We start from the raw sequence: 19725 nt of genomic DNA, 5'->3' as shown, positions 1-19725 counted from the left end.
CACATAATGCTACATACAAATCGTCTGTTTTTCTAAGAAATGCATTCTTGAAAGTAAACACCTGATCCATACATCCTCCACCACTTCTGAAACCACACTGCTCATCCCTAATCTGATGCTCTGTACATACCTTTACCCACTCATTCAGTACCCTTCCATACTAATTTCTAGGTATACTCAACAATCTTTTGCCTCTGTAGTTTGAACACCTTTGTCCCCTTTGTCTTTGTGGAACAGCACTATAATGCATTTCGCCTATCCTCAGGCACTTCACCATGATCCATACATACAGTGAATATCCATACAAACCAATCAACCAAGTCACCCCCTTTCTCAATAAATTCAACTGCAGTACCACCCACTCCCAGATTTCATCTTCAGCAAGGCTTTCACCACCACTACTCTCTTCACCACATCACTGTATGTGACTCTCACTTTGCACACCATCCCAGCCACTCTATCATCAAACACATTCAACAATCCTTGAAAATACTCACTCCATCACTTCTTGTTATCACTTCCCCCTTGCCCCCTTCATTGATGTTCTCATTTGTTCTCTTGTCTTTCACACATTGTTTACCTCCATCCAAAACGTCTTTTTATTCTTGCTTAAGTTTAATGATACTCTCTCACCCCAACTCTCATTTGTCCTCTTTTTCAGCCTTTGCTCCTTCCTCTTGACCTCCTGCCACTTTCTCTTATACATCTACCAGTCATTTGCACTCCGTCCTTGTATATACTGCATTTATAGTGTTAATGAGATAGATTAGAATAGGGACTCAGTTACCCCATGCCATATCACCTAAAAAGAGAGAGACAGACAGAGTCAGTTTTGGCTCCCTTTTATCATGGAAACAAATTGATGTGTGATGGTGTCTAAGTTGGATGTTAGCACAGAGGGAGATTGGTTTTGATTAATCTCACTTTCTCACTTCCACAACCTTTTCCCTGAAAAGAAACTGTGTTGATGGCAAGAAGGGTAAGGAATTATAGGTATATAGGTGTGATATTTGATACTGGAGTAATGAGGTGAAATATCATAAGGAGGAGTATTGGGAAATGGAACAAGGGTTTAAAATGTTTGATCAATAAATCTTTTGTTGCTTATACCAGTGTTATGAAGATCTGTATACTGTATGGAATAAATCATTTGTTGACTTTGCTTCTCCAGGATTAGCTGCAATGGCAAAAACCAGGGAAAAGATCTCAGAGTATTTTTAAAGCACCCAAGTGAACAGTCTTATAATTTATGGAAGGAAGCTGGATTAGAGAAATTAGGAAGTACAGTAGAGATAAGGTATTAGTGATTGGAGACTTAAACCTGAGAGTAAGTAATGTCGCAATTGAGGGAATGATTGGGGGCAAAAGGAGTATTCAGTAAGGTGAATAGGAATGGCAAACAGCTTGTGTAGTTGTGTGCTGAAAAAGGACTGGTGATTTAGAATACCTGGTTCAAATAAAGGGACATACTTAAGTATACTTGGGTAAGTAGGAAAGAAGATAGGGTATTAGTGGATTATATAACATTTGATAGGTGTGCAAATGAGAGACTCTTGGGTGTGAATGTGTTAAGAGGAACAGCTGGTGGAGTGTTCGGTCATTATTTGGTGGAGCCAAGAGTGACGAATTGTAGGGGTTTTTAGAAAAGAGTAGATTATATGAATGAGAAGAGGGTAGTGAAAGTAAATGAGCTTGAAAAAGAGACATATGTGAAGTAATACCAGGAGGTATTGGGTGTAGAATGGCCAAAGATTAGAGGATTGAAGCAAGTAGATTGGATCAGGAATGGGAGATATATTAGGAAAGATATGTAAAAGAGATGTTTTTGTCTTACATGAGGTTAGAGGTGGTGAGGTGAGAAAGGGTACTGAGTGGTGGGATGACAAAGTAAAGTTGCTAGTGACAGAAAAGAGAAGTTTATGGAAGGTATTTACGGGAAAGGAGTGCAAATGAAGATGTACAAGAGGAAGAGGGTTGGAAAAGAGGGAAAATGAGAGTTTGGGTGAGTGATTAATAGTTAACTTTAGGGAGAGTAAAATGTCTTGGAAGGAGATTGATTGTGTGAGAAAAACAAGATAAACAGAGTGACAGTGGGTTGCTTTGCTCTAGAATAAAGGGAAGTATTGGTGAGAGGGGCAAATTGAGAAGTGGTAATAGGTAGTGATGAGGATTTTTGAATATATTTGATGTTAGGGTGGCAGATGTAGGGTTTTTAGGTCAGGGAGGTATGCAAATGATAAAGTCATGGAAAGTGGTTTGGTGTAGAGAGAAGAGATGATGGAAGTCTTGCATAAGATGGAATGTGGCAGTTTGGTAAAATTCACTCATTTATAGTTTGTGGTACAGCATTCATCCCAAAAGGCATTGCTCTGAACTACAAAGTTTTCATGCTTGCCTTTTAACCTATGTACACACAGCAGTAAAATAGTTTTACACTAGTGAAGAACAGGTTTCAGAATTATTACCTGTTAGCTTTAAGAGGTTGATATGCTCTCAGATTTTTTTTACTTGTCATATAATGTAACTTTGGAAGTTTAAAAGTAATTTTTGTGCTGTGCATACTTTTTTATCATGGGATGAATAGGCATTTGCCAGTAATTATCCCTCTAATACAAAATTTTAGTCCTCATATTTTTCTTTTGAATACTGACGACACTTTCTCATGTGGTTATTCCGAACTTTCTTTGTTTTTGTCTAGTTTAGAATCACAGAATTTATAATCATTTTAGAATAAAAAGATAAAAGCAGATCTTCTCAGAAACAAGTAATGGTGAGGTTTGCTCATCAAATCAAAGCTTAAGAATGTCAGTGTTGTCTTTAGGTACACTAGATCTTGATTTAACAAGTGATTTATGTTTCATGGTAAGAAAACCCATGAACAAATGTTAAGATAGTGCAAACTGACATCACCAATTGGTCATCAGGTTTGTAGAGTGCCAAGAAGCAAGTGGAAATGAATAAGTAAGAATGATGGCTTAGTGCCACCTCACCATCATGTTGTACCTTCATAGGCCTGAGCAAGTTACTTTATGGTCATTAAGTCTAGTGAAGAAGCATGTACCATTTTCAAATATTTTCTGATGTTCGGAGGTGGTGAATCCTCATGGATATATTTTATTTTGAGGGTTAAATCATTGTACTAACCCTGAACCAAGGAAGTGTTTTTACAGGTTCTTGGAGGGCTGTGGCTGTACATGAAGAGAAATGTATGGAATCTAGGATTTTGCGCTCATCATGTTGGTGTTTTTCCTTTTGAATGAAATTGTAATGGAGCAACTTTTTTTTTTTTTCACATGATAAACCTGCAATTCCCTCCAAGTTCACTCAAACTTAATTTTATCTTTTTCTACTTTCAACAGAACTTTGCAAGAGTGAAGATGCAAGTGACTATGTCTCTTAGTTCCCTGGTTGGAACATCTCAGACTTTCAATGAAGCCTACTTACGCAGATCACTGAAGACCATCCTTACATATGCTGAGGAGGATTCTGACCTTCAGGACACATCTTTTCCAGAACAGGTATTTTGGTCTCCTTTAAGGTTATATCAATATTTACTGACAGTGAATATAGTCCAGAATAGTGTTGGCTTAGAATGGTTTACTTTAATTGCCTAGACTAGTTAAGTTCTCCATCATGTATATTTTTGAGGTTTAAAGAGTTCATTTGAAGCTAGAACCTCTGGGTTTATTTGAATGATAAATACTGTAGCATCAAGTGTTTGTTGGTGAATAATGTGTGTAAGTGCTTTTCAGTACTTGAGTCAGTTGCTGTTTGCTGATAATAGAGCAAATTTATTAGTTTCAGTAGGGTTAAGGGACAGGTTAATTGGGTTGTGAGTTTGAATTAAAAAGAATTGGAGGATGTGAAGTGTTTTATAAATTTGGAGTGGACTTGGCAGCAAATGGAACCATGGAAGCAGAAGTAAGTCATTTTGGGAGGGGGCAAAGTTTCTAGGAGTGCTGAGGAATGTGTAGAAAGAGAGAACATTGTCTGTGAGGGCCAAAATGGGTTTGTTTAAAGGAATAGTAGTCCCAGGAATATTATGTGAATGTGAGGCATGGGCTATAGATAAGGCTGTGTGGAGGAGGATGGATATGTGGGAAATGAAATCTAGACTCCTTTAGAGTGAAAAGTTCTCAGACAAGACTGTACTTCCAATCAGTGATACAGCCTTACTATATGTACCTTTTTTCTTGAGATGTAACCTCAGGTAAGCAGAGCCCAGCAACACCAATACTGAATAGTACAAGAATGGGAAATCCTTTCTTCCTGTTTTACTTTCTAAAAGAAGGAACATAACAAGGAGCCAAGGGAGGATTTTTTCCTCTAAGGCTTTATCATCTGCTTTTTGTGTTACCTTGCTTGTACGAGAAATGGAAGACATGTAGGAAAAATTACTTGTTTTAGGACAGTATGAGGTTTGAGGGATTTGATCAAGTAAGTAATAAAAGTCTAAAAAAGAGCGGTTAAGAGAGCTGAAGAGGGTGTGCTGAAATGGTTTGGACATTTGGTGAGAATAAACGAATAAAGGTGACAAAGCAGTTATATGTGTCAGAAGTTGAGTGAACAATGAGAAAGGAGAGACCGAATTAGAGATGAAATGATAGAGTGAAAATTATTTTGAGTGACTGGGGTCCAAATATGCAGGAGATTGGAAGGCATACATAGGGTAGAATGAATTGAAACGATGTGTGATAGAGAGATCAGCATGCTGCCAATGGACTGAACCATGTCATGTGAAGCATCCGGCATAAACCATGGAAAAATCATTGAGACCTGGATGTGGATAGGGAGCTGTGGCCTCTGTGCTATAGACATGATAGCTAGAGAATATATGTGAGCAGATGTGGCTTTTCTTGGTCTGTTCCTGGCACTACCTCACTAATGTGGGAAATGGCAATCAGGTATGGAAGAAAGAAGTCACACATGATTTCCATTTCCAGCATCAGTGAGGTAACACCAAGAACAGATAGAGAAAGCCTGCATTTGCTCACTTCTATTCCCTGGATGTCCTGTGTAATGCACCAAAACCTCAGCTCCCTATCCACAATCACAGACCCTTCCATGGTTTATCCTGGCTGCTTCACATGCCATGGCTCAGTTGATTGACAACACGTCAACCCATGTATACAACATCATTCCAATTCATTCTATCCCCTTTACTCCTTTCACCCTCCTGCATGTTCTTGCCCCAGTCACTCAAAATCATTTTCACTCCATCATTCTGTCTCCATTTTGATCTCTCTGTTCTTGTTCCTTCCTCTTCTGACACATAAATCCTCTTTGTCAACTGTTCCTCACTCATTCTCACCATATTTCGAAACCATTTCAGCACACCCTCTTCAGCTCTCTGAACCACTCTTTTTATTGCCAAACTTCTCTTTTAGCCTCTTTTATTATTTAGTTGATCAAACCACCCCACGCTACATATTTTCCTCAAACATTTAATTTTCAACGCATCCACCCCTCTCTGCACAGCCTCATCTGAGGCCCATATAATATTATTGGGACTACTGTACCTTCAAACATACCCATTTTTGCCCTCCAAGATAACTGTCTTTCTTTTCATACATTCTTCAGTGCTCCTAGAACCTTAACCCCCTCACCCATCTTGTTACTAACTTTTGCTTCCATGGCTCCATTTGTTGCCATCTCCACTCCCAGGAATCTAAATCACTTCATTTCCTCCAAATTTTCTCTATTTACATTCACTCCCCAACTAACCTGTCCCTCAACCCTGCTAATATCTAATAATCTAATCTAATATCCTTGCTTTTATTTACATATCCTCTAAAACTTCTTTCACACATTCTTCTAAACTCAGTCACTAACTTTTGCTGTTTCTCACTTGAATTTACCACCAGTGCTTTATCAGCAAAGAACAACTGACTCTCTCAGCCCATGCCCACTCGGCCAACATGCCCCTCTCTCCAAGGCTTTTTTGTCTTATCCATAAACAAGTTTGTCAACCATGATGACATCACATACCCTTGCTGCAGACCAACCTTCACTTGTAACTGTTCACTCTCCTCTCTTCCTACTTATACTTATGTTTTACACCCATGTTAAAAACTTCTCTTTGCTTTTAGCAGTTTTCCTCCCACACTGTATATTCTTAAGACCTTCCTCAAGGCATCTATATCAACCCTGTTTTATGCTTTCTCCAGATCCATAAATGCCACATACAAATCCATCTGTTTCTTCAAGTATTTCTCACATGTTTATTAAATGCAAACACTTCTGAAACTACACTTTTCCTCCCCAGTCTAATGCTCTTTAAATACCTTCACCTTCTCAGCCACTACTTTCCCATACAACTTACCAGGTACACTCAGCAAACTTAGACCTCTGTAGTTTGAGCACTCACCTTTATCCCCCTTGCCATTTTACCAAGGCACTATACATACATTCCATCAATCTCCAGGCACCTCAATATGATTCATATAGACATTGAAGATCCTGATTAACCATTCAATGACAGTCAACCCTTTCCTTAATAAATTCAAGTGCAGTCCCATCCACTTCTGCTGCCTTGCCAATTTCATCTCATTTAAGGCTTTCTCCATCTCTTGACTCTTCATTAAACTGTTCCCCATGGCTCTTAACTATTGCTTACCACACCTGCCCAAACACCCTACATCTGCCATCCTACAATAAAGACATTCAACAGTCCTTCAGAATACTCACTCCATATCCTCCTCACCTCATCACTATATATTACCACTTCCCCCTCTCTTCTTCAGTGATGTTCTTATTTGTTCTTTTGTTTTTTGCACTCTATTAACCTCCTTAATCTCCTTCCAAAACATCATTTTATCCTCTTTAGGCATAGGGTTTATAGATACTCACTCACCCTAACTCTCATTACCCCTCTTTTTTTACCCTTGCGCCTCCATCTTGACCCCTCTGCTGCTTTCTCTTATACATTTTCCAATCATTTGCACTCCTTTCTTGTAAGTACCACCCAAATGCCTCTTTTCTCTTTCACGAGCAGCTTTACTTCTACATCCCACCACTCACTACCCTGTCTAATCTGTCCACCTCCCACTTTTCGCCTGCCACATGCATCTCGCACATGCCAACACTGCTATCCTAAATTCCATCCATTCGTCACCCACTCCCCTATCTTCATTTTCTCTAACCTTTTGCATTTTTTACACTTAGTCATCCTGGTATTTCTTCACACAAGTCCCTTTTCCAAGCTCACATACTCCCACCACTTTCTTATCACTGATGATGTTTCCTTCTTTTCAAAAACCTCCACTAATCTTTACCCATGCCTCACAGGTAGTGATCAGACATCTTGCAAGCTCTCCCTTTCAGTACATTTACATCCAGAAGTCTCTCTTTGACACGCATGTTTATAAATATGTAATCCAATAATGCCCTCTGACCATCTTTCCCACTCACATATTTGTACATGTCCCTCTTTTTAGACCAAGTATTCCCAGTCACCAGCCCTTTTTCTGCACACAATTCTGCAAGCTGTTCACTATTTCCATTCACTCTACTGAATACCCCATGCTCCCAAATATACCCTCAACTGCCACATAACTCACTTTCAAATTCAAATCACCCATCACTAATACCCAGTCTTTTGCATCAAAACTGCTGACACAGTCTTTGAACGACTCCCAAAACATTTGCCTCTCATGATCTTTCTTCTCTTGACCAACTGCTTGAGCACTAATAATCACCCATCTCTTGCCATCCACTTTCATTTTTACCCACATTATTCTAGAACTCACTTCTTTACACTCTTTCGCACACTCCCACATCTCTTGCCTCAGGAGGTGTACTACTCCTTCCGAAGCTCTTGCCCTCTCACCAACCCGACTTTACTCCTAAGACATTTCCAAACAATTCATCCCATTCACCTTTGAACTTTGTTTCTCTCATAGCCTGGACATCCAGGTTTCTTTCCTCAAATATAGTATATTCTCTCATTTTTTCACCTCTTGGATACATCCACATACTTTTAAACACCCCAGCTTGATCCTTCGAGGAGGATGAGCATTTCTCAAAATAGTTTTTACTCCATCCTTCCATCTTAGATATGAACTCTCAGATCTCCTTTTTCCCTCCACTTCTGACACATATATCGTCTTTGTCAACCTTTTTTTCACTCATTCTCTCCATATGTCCTTACCATTTCAGCACACTCTCCTCAGCTCTCTCAACCACACTCTTTATTACCACACATCTCTCTCACCTATTCATTACTTACTTGGTCAACCCTCCTCACACCACCTATTGCCCTGAAACATTTTTTCAAACACATTTACCCTCTCATACATTTTCATCTGTGGACCATTCCTTGCATCCATACAACATCATTGGGAATACTGCACCTTCAAACATACCTATTTTAGCCCTCCCATGTAGTGAACTCTCTTTCCACCCATTTCTCAGAGCTTTCTGAACCTTTTCCCACCTCAACCATCCTATGACTCATCTCAGCTTTCATGGCACTGTTTGCTGTTTTTTTCACTGCTTGGGCTGCACAAAAATGATGTATACTAGTTCCCTATGGCATGTTGATGTTTACTAAACAGTTTTGAGTTGAAAAAGTATGAGCAGAGGATATGGAAACATTGTCTAAGTTGCCAGTAGTTTCTCTCTGACTCAGTACTCCACTCTTTACCTTACCAGGGATTTTTTATTATGCCAGACTGAATACAGCACACTCACAGTCAGCTGCCAGAGGCAGTCCGTTCTGTATGTACAGGACACATCGGCAGTAAATATTTTTCTCATACATACTCGTCATTTCCCACATTAGCAAGGTAGCATCAAGAACAGAAAACTGAGCTTTAGAGGGAAAAATCCTCACTTGGTTCCCACATTTGTTCCTTCTTTTGGAAAAGTAAAAACTGGATGGGAGGATTTTCAGCCCCCACACCCTCCTATTTTAGTCACCTACAACATGCAGGGAAGTATTCTTTCTCCCCCTGTACCCAAATGTAAGTCTATTAATATCAAAATTGCCTTATTGGTAATCATTCCATGTTATGAATAGTGCTATGAGAGTCATTGAAATATGAGATATTTATCATTAATATTTGGAAATATCTCTAGGATGACATTCCACCATATATTTTTTTTATTAGTGAAACCTATGACCCCTTTACAGGGCTCTTATAGCATTAAGGCTATACTGCAGTCAGTAGCAGGGAATGATATACACCCTTTTTGTAAGAAATTTCTTGGTGAGTTGGTATTCCTTTTGTTTAGTGACATTGATGCAACTGCATCAATGTCACTAAACAAAGCATTCAAAGCATGACCTCAAAGAGGCAGAGTATGATGATACCATTCTGTTGTATACAATAAGTAGAGAGAGCAAGTAAAATGGAGTTAATGAAGGAGGTGAAAGGACTGGAGTAATGGAAGCCATAGGATGTATAGGCCTCCACATTTAGGAGTGTGAGAAGCATGCTTTGAATAGGAAGCTTTGGAAGGCTTTGGCATATGGCACTTTGTTGTGAATGAGCTGAAGCAGGCTATTTGAAGTGGTCAAAGTAAACCATAGGGCTTGACTGTGGATGATATACTCTGGTTTTGTTAAGGTATAAATGACAGCTCGATACTAGATATATGCAAATGAGGCCATTGTTTGCCACCTTCTTAAAAATATTTCTGATAATTTTTCACTTCAGCACTTTAGTCACAAGTTGAGGGTATTTATGAGTGAGCTTTTGTACTATATGAACCCTATGAAATCAGGAATAGAGTAATGATGATAGATAGATTATTTGTCTGTTCTTGAAACTACCCAGCAGGGGTGATCTGATGAAATATAAAAAAATGTTAAGAATGTCATATGATTATATGAGTTTAGTCCATGATTTTATGCTGTGTGTGAAGTTAAAGATGTTTCATAGAATTCTATTTCTTAACTTATCAGAAATTGGCAGACCAGCACTTTAGAGAAAATTCTTTCTTGTCCCTCAGATTTTTGTTTATTTTGTTCTTTGGCTACAGGGAAATTTTCTTATAAAAGTAAGATGATAAGCCATAAACATCTGCCTTACAGGTTCGAGATCTAGTCTTTAATTTGCACATGATCCTGTCTGACACTGTGAAGATGAAGGAATACCAAGAGGATCCAGAGATGTTGCTTGACCTCATGTACAGAATTGGTAAGATTCAATGAATACTAAGAAAAGTTTATGTGTATCATGCATGTCTCTGCCTACGTTCAGGTCAAAGTAGAACATTTGGGATCTTCCTTTAATATTTCAGCTGATCCCTGATGCTGTTCTTCAAGTTTTGAAGGTGCTTTTTGTTTTTCTTTAAACACTAATTGAATAGTCCTGCATAGTCCTGAATAGTCCTCCCCACTTTGACATGCACTCAGGACATCCCTAGTTGACAGTCATGCATTCTTGTTTTCACTTTTGCAGGCTAAAGCTCTGTTGATTCAGTATACCTTCCCCTGTCTTCAAACATCCAACTTGCTCTGATTAACTCAGCCTCCCATTCACCAGCTGACCTCTTTTTCTTATTGTGCCATTGATATTTACTCACCTTTTTCCTTGTGTGTATGAACAACTTTTCTTCGGCATTTCATGCGCAGTTCATGGATTCAATATTGTATGTGTAAGTATAGTAAGAGAGAAGATTGATGGTTAGTTAATTGCAGTTAGGTGAAAGATTTAGAAGTAAAAGGGAAACATATCACTGTCTTCTTTACTGTGAAATACTGATTTTTCTTGCTTTGTTCATATTTTAGCACGCGGGTATCAGAATTCTCCAGATCTTCGTTTAACATGGCTTGCCAACATGGCTCAGAAGCATAGTGAACGAGGTCAGCATGCAGAGGCTGCTATGTGTCTCATCCACAGTGCTGCTTTGGTCTCAGAATACCTTTACATGCTAGAAGATTGCCCCCACCTACCCACTGGAGCTGTAACTTTCTCCAAGCTTTCACCCAATGTTCTTGAAGAAAGTGCTGGTAAGTTTTGTTTTTCATTTTGATATTAGGTAATGAAGTTAACAAGCACAGAGACTAGCACACAACTATGAAACCATGGGTGCAGTTGGAGACCTTTTCACTAAGTCACTGTTCACTAGTTTATTGCTAAAGTTATCTGTCTCTCACTGTGATATTTATTGGAATTAGACAGTCCTGTGTGAAGATATATGACTTTGTGTGTGTTTTTGTAAATGTATTTTTGTGGGTTTTTTTTTCCCTCTCACTGTTTTCACCAACTTAGTAAGGTAGTGCCAGGATCCTCATTTGCTCACACCCTCTCTCTGTCTGTGGTGTCTCCTGACTGCTTCATAACCCTTGGTTCTGCCAGTTAATGTCATGTTATTCCAGTATATCACATTACTCCAAATCATTCTCTTCCATGCATGTGATATCTGATATTCTCAATATCTATGCTAGTATTTATGAAGATAAGATCTAGTAATGATAATGTATAAATCTCTTGCATGCTATTGTTCATTGACATATTAGTATAGGAAATTTTCCTGTATTCCCTCAAAATATTTTTGTCTCCATGACTTGCTGTCACCTTGAGAATTCAAATTTCCCATCTATATCTTTTTTATTGAAACCCTATATCATCAGCACTTCATCATTTCTCAAAAGTGCATGTTGTTCTACTTTATGTACCATCCTGATTTTTCTTTCATTTTTTTTTTTCTATATGTTTTTGATATTTGTTGCTAGGAGGTTTATATGATATTAACAATACATTCCTCATTTGTTGCGGGTACTTGTTCTTCTGGAGCGTCATGTGCTATAAGCACCACATGCTTGTTTACTGCTGGGACAACTTTCTAAGTGCTGGTGTATTCCTGTGTATATTGATGATATTGACAATGTTTTGAGAGAAGGGTTTTAATCTCATCTGTCTTAAAGGTCATTACACTCATAGGGTAAGACTATAACCTCCTTCCCTCAGATATGACTGATGATCTTTTTAATCGATTGTATTTTTATTCATTTCAAGGTGGTTTTACAACTTTGTTAATGGAAGAAATTATAGCTGCACAAGAAGAATTTTTTTCTTTATTCCTATCTTATTTTGCTAAAAGGCTGTTATGTACAACATCTGGGTTTATTGTGGATATGGTGCATCTGGTATGCTTTACTACACTTTTCTGCAGGTCCCACAGACCTGTAAAGGACAAAGTAAAAAGGCCTGAAAACAACACTGTTTGCTCAAATAGTATTACAAGGTGCAGGATGATTTACAGTACAGGACGATACCATAACATCTTTACAGTATAAAATTAGATATGCATTCTGATATTTATGAGTGTGGTTTGTGGTAAACCACTAGATCATTCTAGTTTTAGATCATTTTTTTCTATGGCATGATTTTTTATTTATTTTTTTTTCTAACTTTTCAGTGTCTGATGATGTCCTTAGTCCAGATGAGGAGGGCATCTGTACTGGTAAATATTTTACTGAAAACGGACTTGTAGGACTCTTAGAGCAGGCCAGTTCATCACTCCAGCAGGTACAGATTAATTGCATATGTATATCTGAAAATCTACCCCCACAAAAGGTGACTGGTCCATTGGCCTTGGACAATAGCAGTGTGCCTGGAATCCTTTATATGGGGCTCTTGCTATGCTAAGAAAGCCAGCCATATCCACTGGGGCATGACTTTTGGTCTTAAGTGTAGTGACGTATGTGTGTGTCTTTATGGGATGAGCACAGAACACAATAGTGCGTGTTCAGTATTTTCATTGTGAAAGTTGCATCTTAGACATGAGGGAGATTTGTGATTTATAACATTGGGGAAATGGATGGTATCCAGAACACAGATGGGAAAAGTTAACTCCCTACTTGTCTGACTGATATAGCTTCAGGAGTAATGCATATCTGGTGGGGTAGTGGTTAAAAGTGGATTGGGAAATCAGATGTTTGGTGCATGTAAAGTTAGGTTGTGTATATTTGTTTTGTCATTGTGTTTGTTAGAGGAAGGATGTGCTGAGTATAGGTTGTTGCATTATGAGGCAGGAGATCAGTTTTTTATTTCTGTATTGGAGTTGGTGGCTTAGATGAGAAGGGCCTGCAGCAGAGCATCGTGAGGTGAGATTGTATTGGATACATTTTTGTTTTATTATGCAATTGTTGAATGTTCGTGTTGCCAAGCAGCTTTGTTTTGTTTGGTTTACAGCCTCGTTATACTTTCTTTTGACATGGTGAACGACTTGTGAGATGAAGAATAGTTATGATGAATGTTTGTTTTGCCAAGTAGCTTTGTTTTGTGTGGTTTGCAGCCATGTTATACTTGCTTCTGACATGGTGAATGACCTGTCATGTAAAGAATAGTTTTGGTAGAGGCCAATTACTTGTTTGTAGAGGATACCAAAGCATTCTTTTTGTTGTTCAGTAAGGGTTCTGAGGCTGTTTAATTTGTGTATGATCTGGATTTTGATGTTTGAGTTGTGGCATTGAATGGCACAGTTTTTTGTATGTGATGCCCTTTGTGGTTGGAGTTTTGGTGAATGAGAGATGTTGGCCAGTCAGTGAGACAGGTGGATGTAGCGTAGGTTCACATCCGTCTTGGGTGAAGAGAGTATAGCAAAAGGTCCTGTAAGACATCAGGGTTGATTACCGTACCTATATAGAGTCATCTCCATAAGGTAGATCACCGTTTGGCATTTTTTAATGCGGCGTCCATGAAAAAATATATTAGATACCATAGACATGGAAAAAAGCTTGAAAGACTCGTAATAGTTGCAGGCATTCACTCTCATGAGCAATCACCCGTTAAAATCCACCAGTGCAGATAGTCCAACTCACCTAATCATATTGGGGTAATATAACCCCACATTCTTATGTTATGATATTGTGTTTATTGATATATTCTACTATCATGATATTTCATGCTGTAGGGACTGAATAATCATGTGAATCTCAGTTGCATGAAATTCATTTCAGTGAAATAACAGGGTTAGGGATCACAGGCCCTTGATAACAATCCAGTTATTATTCTCAGAATTTCTTTAAACTAAAAAGGATCAGAGAAATCTTAAACTTGTATGACATATGCATATGATCAGGAAAGACTAATGATCATTTGAATATTCAGAAAAGTAATTGGAAAAAATTGGTGGTTAGAATTTCCATTTTTGAATTGATATAGGTACAAGACATTAGATTTATAATCAGTGAATGATAGTGAATTGCTTGTAGTGTATATATTTTCTGTGCATTTCTTTCCTTAGGTTCTTCCCTAATGCATGAATATATTAATATATATTTTTTTATTCATATTTCTTTGCTGTTTCTGGCATTAGTGAGGAAGCACTAGCAACATACAAGGAAATGGAAACATTTACTTACATCTCCCCCCTAGTTGCCATGTATGTTGCATGGAAACCAGATCCCCATATGTACATACAATCAGGCCACACAGACCTTTTTGTGTTTCTCCAGACCTAATATGCCTTGGTTCAGCCCATTGACGGCAGGTCACCTAAATTGATATGGCAAATTGTATTTTCTTATATTTTTCCTCAACCATTCTCTTTAGAAGGCTCTCACCGAATGTTTGAATTAATAGTCATCTACATATTTAGAAAAATGTGAGAAACTAGCAAATGGAAATTGAGTTTTAAAATAGTACTTCTTGGCAGTATTTGTTTAAGATATTCAGCTTATGAACATGGGAATGATATTGCAGATTTCATTTTTCACATATTTTTCTATCCATTTCTTGTCAGGAAGTTCTCAACAATTTTTGAATTGATGAATATCTGCATATTCAAAAAAGAATGGATACAATAGTTGAAATGAATGGATGTTGTACCTCCTTACAATTGCATTTGTTTCAAAACATTAAACGTACACATTAATCAATAAAATGTTACTATATATCATATTTTCATTTATTTTTTCAGACAGTTTTCTTCAGAAAGCTCTTACCTAGTGCATGAATTAACAATGATCTGCATATTTAGAAAAACATAGAAGATAGCTAAAGACACCAGGATTTATGCCGACATTTACACATTTTTCTACAGTTTTTTCTCTGAAGGCTCTAACTAAGTATTTAAAAGCCAGGTTATTGGGTTTAGCAGGATCAACAGACAGGTTAGATAGGGTGTGAGTTTGAATGGAGTGGGAGTGGACATGGTAGCGAATGGAACCATGGAAGGGGAGGTGAGTCATATGGTGGACAAGGGGGCAAAGGTTCTGAGAGCACTGGAGAAAGTGTGGAAAGAGAGGTCATTGTCTGGGAGGGCAAATATGGATGCGTTTGAAGGTATTGGATTCCCAACAATGTTTTATGGATATGAGGCAAGGGCTATAGATGGAGATGTGCAGACGAGGGTCAATGTGATGGAATTGAAATGTTTAGGACAATATGTGGAGTGAAGTGGTTTGTTCGAGTAATTAATAAAAGGGTAAGAGAAAGGTGTGGTAATAAAATGAGCGTGGTTGAGAAAGCTGAAGTGGGTGTGCTGAAATGATTAGGATATGTGGAGATAATAAGTAAGGAGAGGTTAACAGAGAGGATATATATGACAGAAACAGAGGGAAGAAAGAGAATAGGCAGACCAAATCGTAGATGGAAGGATGGGGTATAAAGGTTCTGACTGAACAGGGCTTGAACTTGCAGGAGGATGAAAGGCTTGCGCAGGACAGAGTGAATCGGAACATCATGGTATACATGTGTCAACATGCCATCAGTGAACTAAACCAGGGCATATGCAGTGGCCAGGGTAAACCATGGAAAGGTCTGTGAGGCCTTGACGTGAATGAGAAGCCATGATTTTGGTGCATTACACATAACAAGTAGAGTTTGGATAAAAGGGAATGTGGCCTTCGTTCATCTGTTCTTGGTGATACCTCGCTTATGTAGGAAACTGCAATGTAGTATGGAAAATTGTTTTACTAGCTCATTTAAACTCAAGGTAAGCAATTTGGATGGCATACATAGGGTTATTCTGGTATATTTCAATAGTTTAGATTGTTTTGTCATACTGAGGAAAAGGAAATCCTTACTTAACTACCACTCATCTGTGATTCACCTTACAGTTGATAAAATGATGTAGGACATTGTATTATTTAATCATGGTTTCTCCACACTTCTGTAGAATAAGTTCCCAACTTATACGTGAATTAGTAATTATCAACATATCCAGGAAATTATAGATGGGTGAAATAAAAGTGTTATCACCTAAGATTCTCAAAAACCACTTGATAAGGTTCTGCTTCAGAGTTACTTGTAAAAGTTAAGCCACATGGTATTGATGGGGTTGTACTTCAGTGAATAGGAAATTGGTTGACTGGCAGTAAACACAGAATTGTCATTAATGGTCAAGCCTCAGAATGGATAGACATAACAAGTGATGTGGCACAAGGATGAGTCTCAGGACCAGACTTTTACTCATGTATAGTAATGACAATAATGATAATGGGCTTAAGTAGATAATATCAAAATTTACAAATATATACTAATCTGGGGAATATATCTACAATGAACTTAAAACATTTGCATCTTCTTCAAGAGGATTGTTAACATATGGATTGATTTTCCAACTAGAGTGGATGAAAGCAATGCTATAGATATGTTTAAGAATAGACTTAATATTTTGTTTCAAGTCTATGTGACTAAGGTGGTGCAGATGATCTTTATTTGTGCCACCTTAGTCACAATGACAGTTTACAAGTTTTTGTCTTTGAATTGTATGTATGCCTTTCTACTTTTACCACCCTAATGGAAACATACAGAAAATGGTCCATCCACACACATACACATATGGTGACTGAGTTTGGTAAAGTGTGTGAAAGAAGAAAGTTAAGAGTAAATGTGAATAAGAGCAAGGTTATTAGGTACAGTAGGGTTGAGGGTCAATTCAATTGGGAGGTGAGTTTGAATGGAGAAAAACTGGAGGAAGTGAAGTGTTTTAGATATCTGGGAGTGGATCTGGCAGCGGATGGAACCATGGAAGTGGAAGTGGATCATAGGGTGGGGGAGGGGGCGAAAATTCTGGGAGCCTTGAAGAATGTGTGGAAGTCGAGAACATTATCTCGGAAAGCAAAAATGGGTATGTTTGAAGGAATAGTGGTTCCAACAATGTTGTATGGTTGCGAGGCGTGGACTATGGATAGAGTTGTGCGCAGGAGGATGGATGTGCTGGAAATGAGATGTTTGAGGACAATGTGTGGTGTGAGGTGGTTTGATCGAGTAAGTAACGTAAGGGTAAGAGAGATGTGTGGAAATAAAAAGAGCGTGGTTGAGAGAGCAGAAGAGGGTGTTTTGAAATGGTTTGGTCACATGGAGAGAATGAGTGAGGAAAGATTGACCAAGAGGATATATGTGTCGGAGGTGGAAGGAACGAGGAGAAGAGGGAGACCAAATTGGAGGTGGAAAGATGGAGTGAAAAAGATTTTGTGTGATCGGGGCCTGAACATGCAGGAGGGTGAAAGGAGGGCAAGGAATAGAGTGAATTGGAGCGATGTGGTATACCGGGGTTGATGTGCTGTCAGTGGATTGAATCAAGGCATGTGTATGGGGGTGGGTTGGGCCATTTCTTTCGTCTGTTTCCTTGCGCTACCTCGCAAACGCGGGAGACAGCGACAAAGCAAAAAAAAAAAAAATATATATATATATATATATATATATATATTATTTATTATACTTTGTCGCTGTCTCCCGCGTTTGCGAGGTAGCGCAAGGAAACAGACGAAAGAAATGGCCCAACCGCCCCCCATACACATGTATATACATACGTCCACACACGCAAATATACATACCTACACAGCTTTCCATGGTTTACCCCAGACGCTTCACATGCCCTGCTTCAATCCACTGACAGCACGTCAACCCCGGTATACCACATCGCTCCAATTCACTCTATTCCTTGCCCTCCTTTCACCCTCCTGCATGTTCAGGCCCCGATCACACAAAATCTTTTTCACTCCATCTTTCCACCTCCAATTTGGTTTCCCTCTTCTCCTTGTTCCCTCCACCTCCGACACATATATCCTCTTGGTCAATCTTTCCTCACTCATCCTCTCCATGTGCCCAAACCACTTCAAAACACCCTCTTCTGCTCTCTCAACCACGCTCTTTTTATTTCCACACATCTCTCTTACCCTTACGTTACTCACCCGATCAAACCACCTCACACCACACATTGTCCTCAAACATCTCATTTCCAGAACATCCATCCTCCTGCGCACAACTCTATCCATAGCCCACGCCTCGCAACCATACAACATTGTTGGAACCACTATTCCTTCAAACATACCCATTTTTGCTTTCCGAGATAATGTTCTCAACTTCCACACATTCTTCAAGGCCCCCAGGATTTTCGCCCCCTCCCCCACCCTATGATCCACTTCCACTTCCACTTCCATGGTTCCATCCGCTGCCAGATCCACTCCCAGATATCTAAAACACTTCACTTCCTCCAGTTTTTCTCCATTCAAACTCACCTCCCAATTGACTTGACCCTCAACCCTACTGTACCTAATAACCTTGCTCTTATTCACATTTACTCTTAACTTTCTTCTTCCACACACTTTTCCAAACTCAGTCACCAGCTTCTGCAGTTTCTCACATGAATCAGCCACCAGCGCTGTATCATCAGCGAACAACAACTGACTCACTTCCCAAGCTCTCTCATCCCCAACAGACTTCATACTTGCCCCTCTTTCCAAAACTCTTGCATTTACCTCCCTAACAACCCCATCCATAAACAAATTAAACAACCATGGAGACATCACACACCCCTGCCGCAAACCTACATTCACTGAGAACCAATCACTTTCCTCTCTTCCTACACGTACACATGCCTTACATCCTCGATAAAAACTTTTCACTGCTTCTAACAACTTTCCTCCCACACCATATATTCTTAATACCTTCCACAGAGCATCTCTATCAACTCTATCATATGCCTTCTCCAGATCCATAAATGCTACATACAAATCCATTTGCTTTTCTAAGTATTTCTCACATACATTCTTCAAAGCAAACACCTGATCCACACATCCTCTACCACTTCTGAAACCACACTGCTCTTCCCCAATCTGATGCTCTGTACATGCCTTCACCCTCTCAATCAATACCCTCCCATATAATTTACCAGGAATACTCAACAAACTAATACCTCTGTAATTTGAGCACTCACTCTTATCCCCTTTGCCTTTGTACAATGGCACTATGCACGCATTCCGCCAATCCTCAGGCACCTCACCATGAGTCATACATACATTAAATAACCTTACCAACCAGTCAACAATACAGTCACCCCCTTTTTTAATAAATTCCACTGCAATACCATCCAAACCTGCTGCCTTGCCGGCTTTCATCTTCCGCAAAGCTTTCACTACCTCTTCTCTGTTTAACAAATCATTTTCCCTAACCCTCTCACTTTACACACCACCTCGACCAAAACACCCTATATCTGCCACTCTATCATCAAACACATTCAACAAACCTTCAAAATACTCACTCCATCTCCTTCTCACATCACCACTACTTGTTATCACCTCCCCACTTGCGCCCTTCACCGAAGTTCCCATTTTCTCCCTTGTCTTACGCACTTTATTTACCTCCTTCCAGAACATCTTTTTATTCTCCCTATAATTTAATGATACTCTCTCACCCCAACTCTCATTTGCCCTTTTTTTCACCTCTTGCACCTTTCTCTTGACCTCCTGTCTCTTTCTTTTATACATCTCCCACTCAGTTGCATTTTTTCCCTGCAAAAATCGTCCAAATGCCTCTCTCTTCT

At 39.0% G+C, this 19725-nt stretch overlaps 1 protein-coding gene across 6 annotated transcripts in view; it reads left to right on the top strand.

Moving 5' to 3' along the window:
* Positions 1–19725, top strand: part of Zir (dedicator of cytokinesis) — a 304369-nt gene that overhangs the window by 227582 nt on the left and 57062 nt on the right. For all 6 annotated transcript variants that reach the window (XM_071661769.1, XM_071661767.1, XM_071661771.1 and 3 more), the window contains 4 exons: positions 3360–3518; positions 10037–10142; positions 10736–10957; positions 12370–12479. In XM_071661769.1, coding sequence (XP_071517870.1) covers positions 3360–3518; positions 10037–10142; positions 10736–10957; positions 12370–12479 — 597 coding nt within the window. The remainder of the gene's footprint in view (positions 1–3359; positions 3519–10036; positions 10143–10735; positions 10958–12369; positions 12480–19725) is intronic.

This window comes from Panulirus ornatus, chromosome 5, assembly GCF_036320965.1.
Source record: "Panulirus ornatus isolate Po-2019 chromosome 5, ASM3632096v1, whole genome shotgun sequence".
In the NCBI taxonomy this organism is placed as follows: domain Eukaryota; kingdom Metazoa; phylum Arthropoda; class Malacostraca; order Decapoda; family Palinuridae; genus Panulirus; species Panulirus ornatus.
The sequence above is the reverse complement of the archived record's forward strand: the minus strand, read 5'-3'. Positions and strand labels throughout refer to the sequence as shown.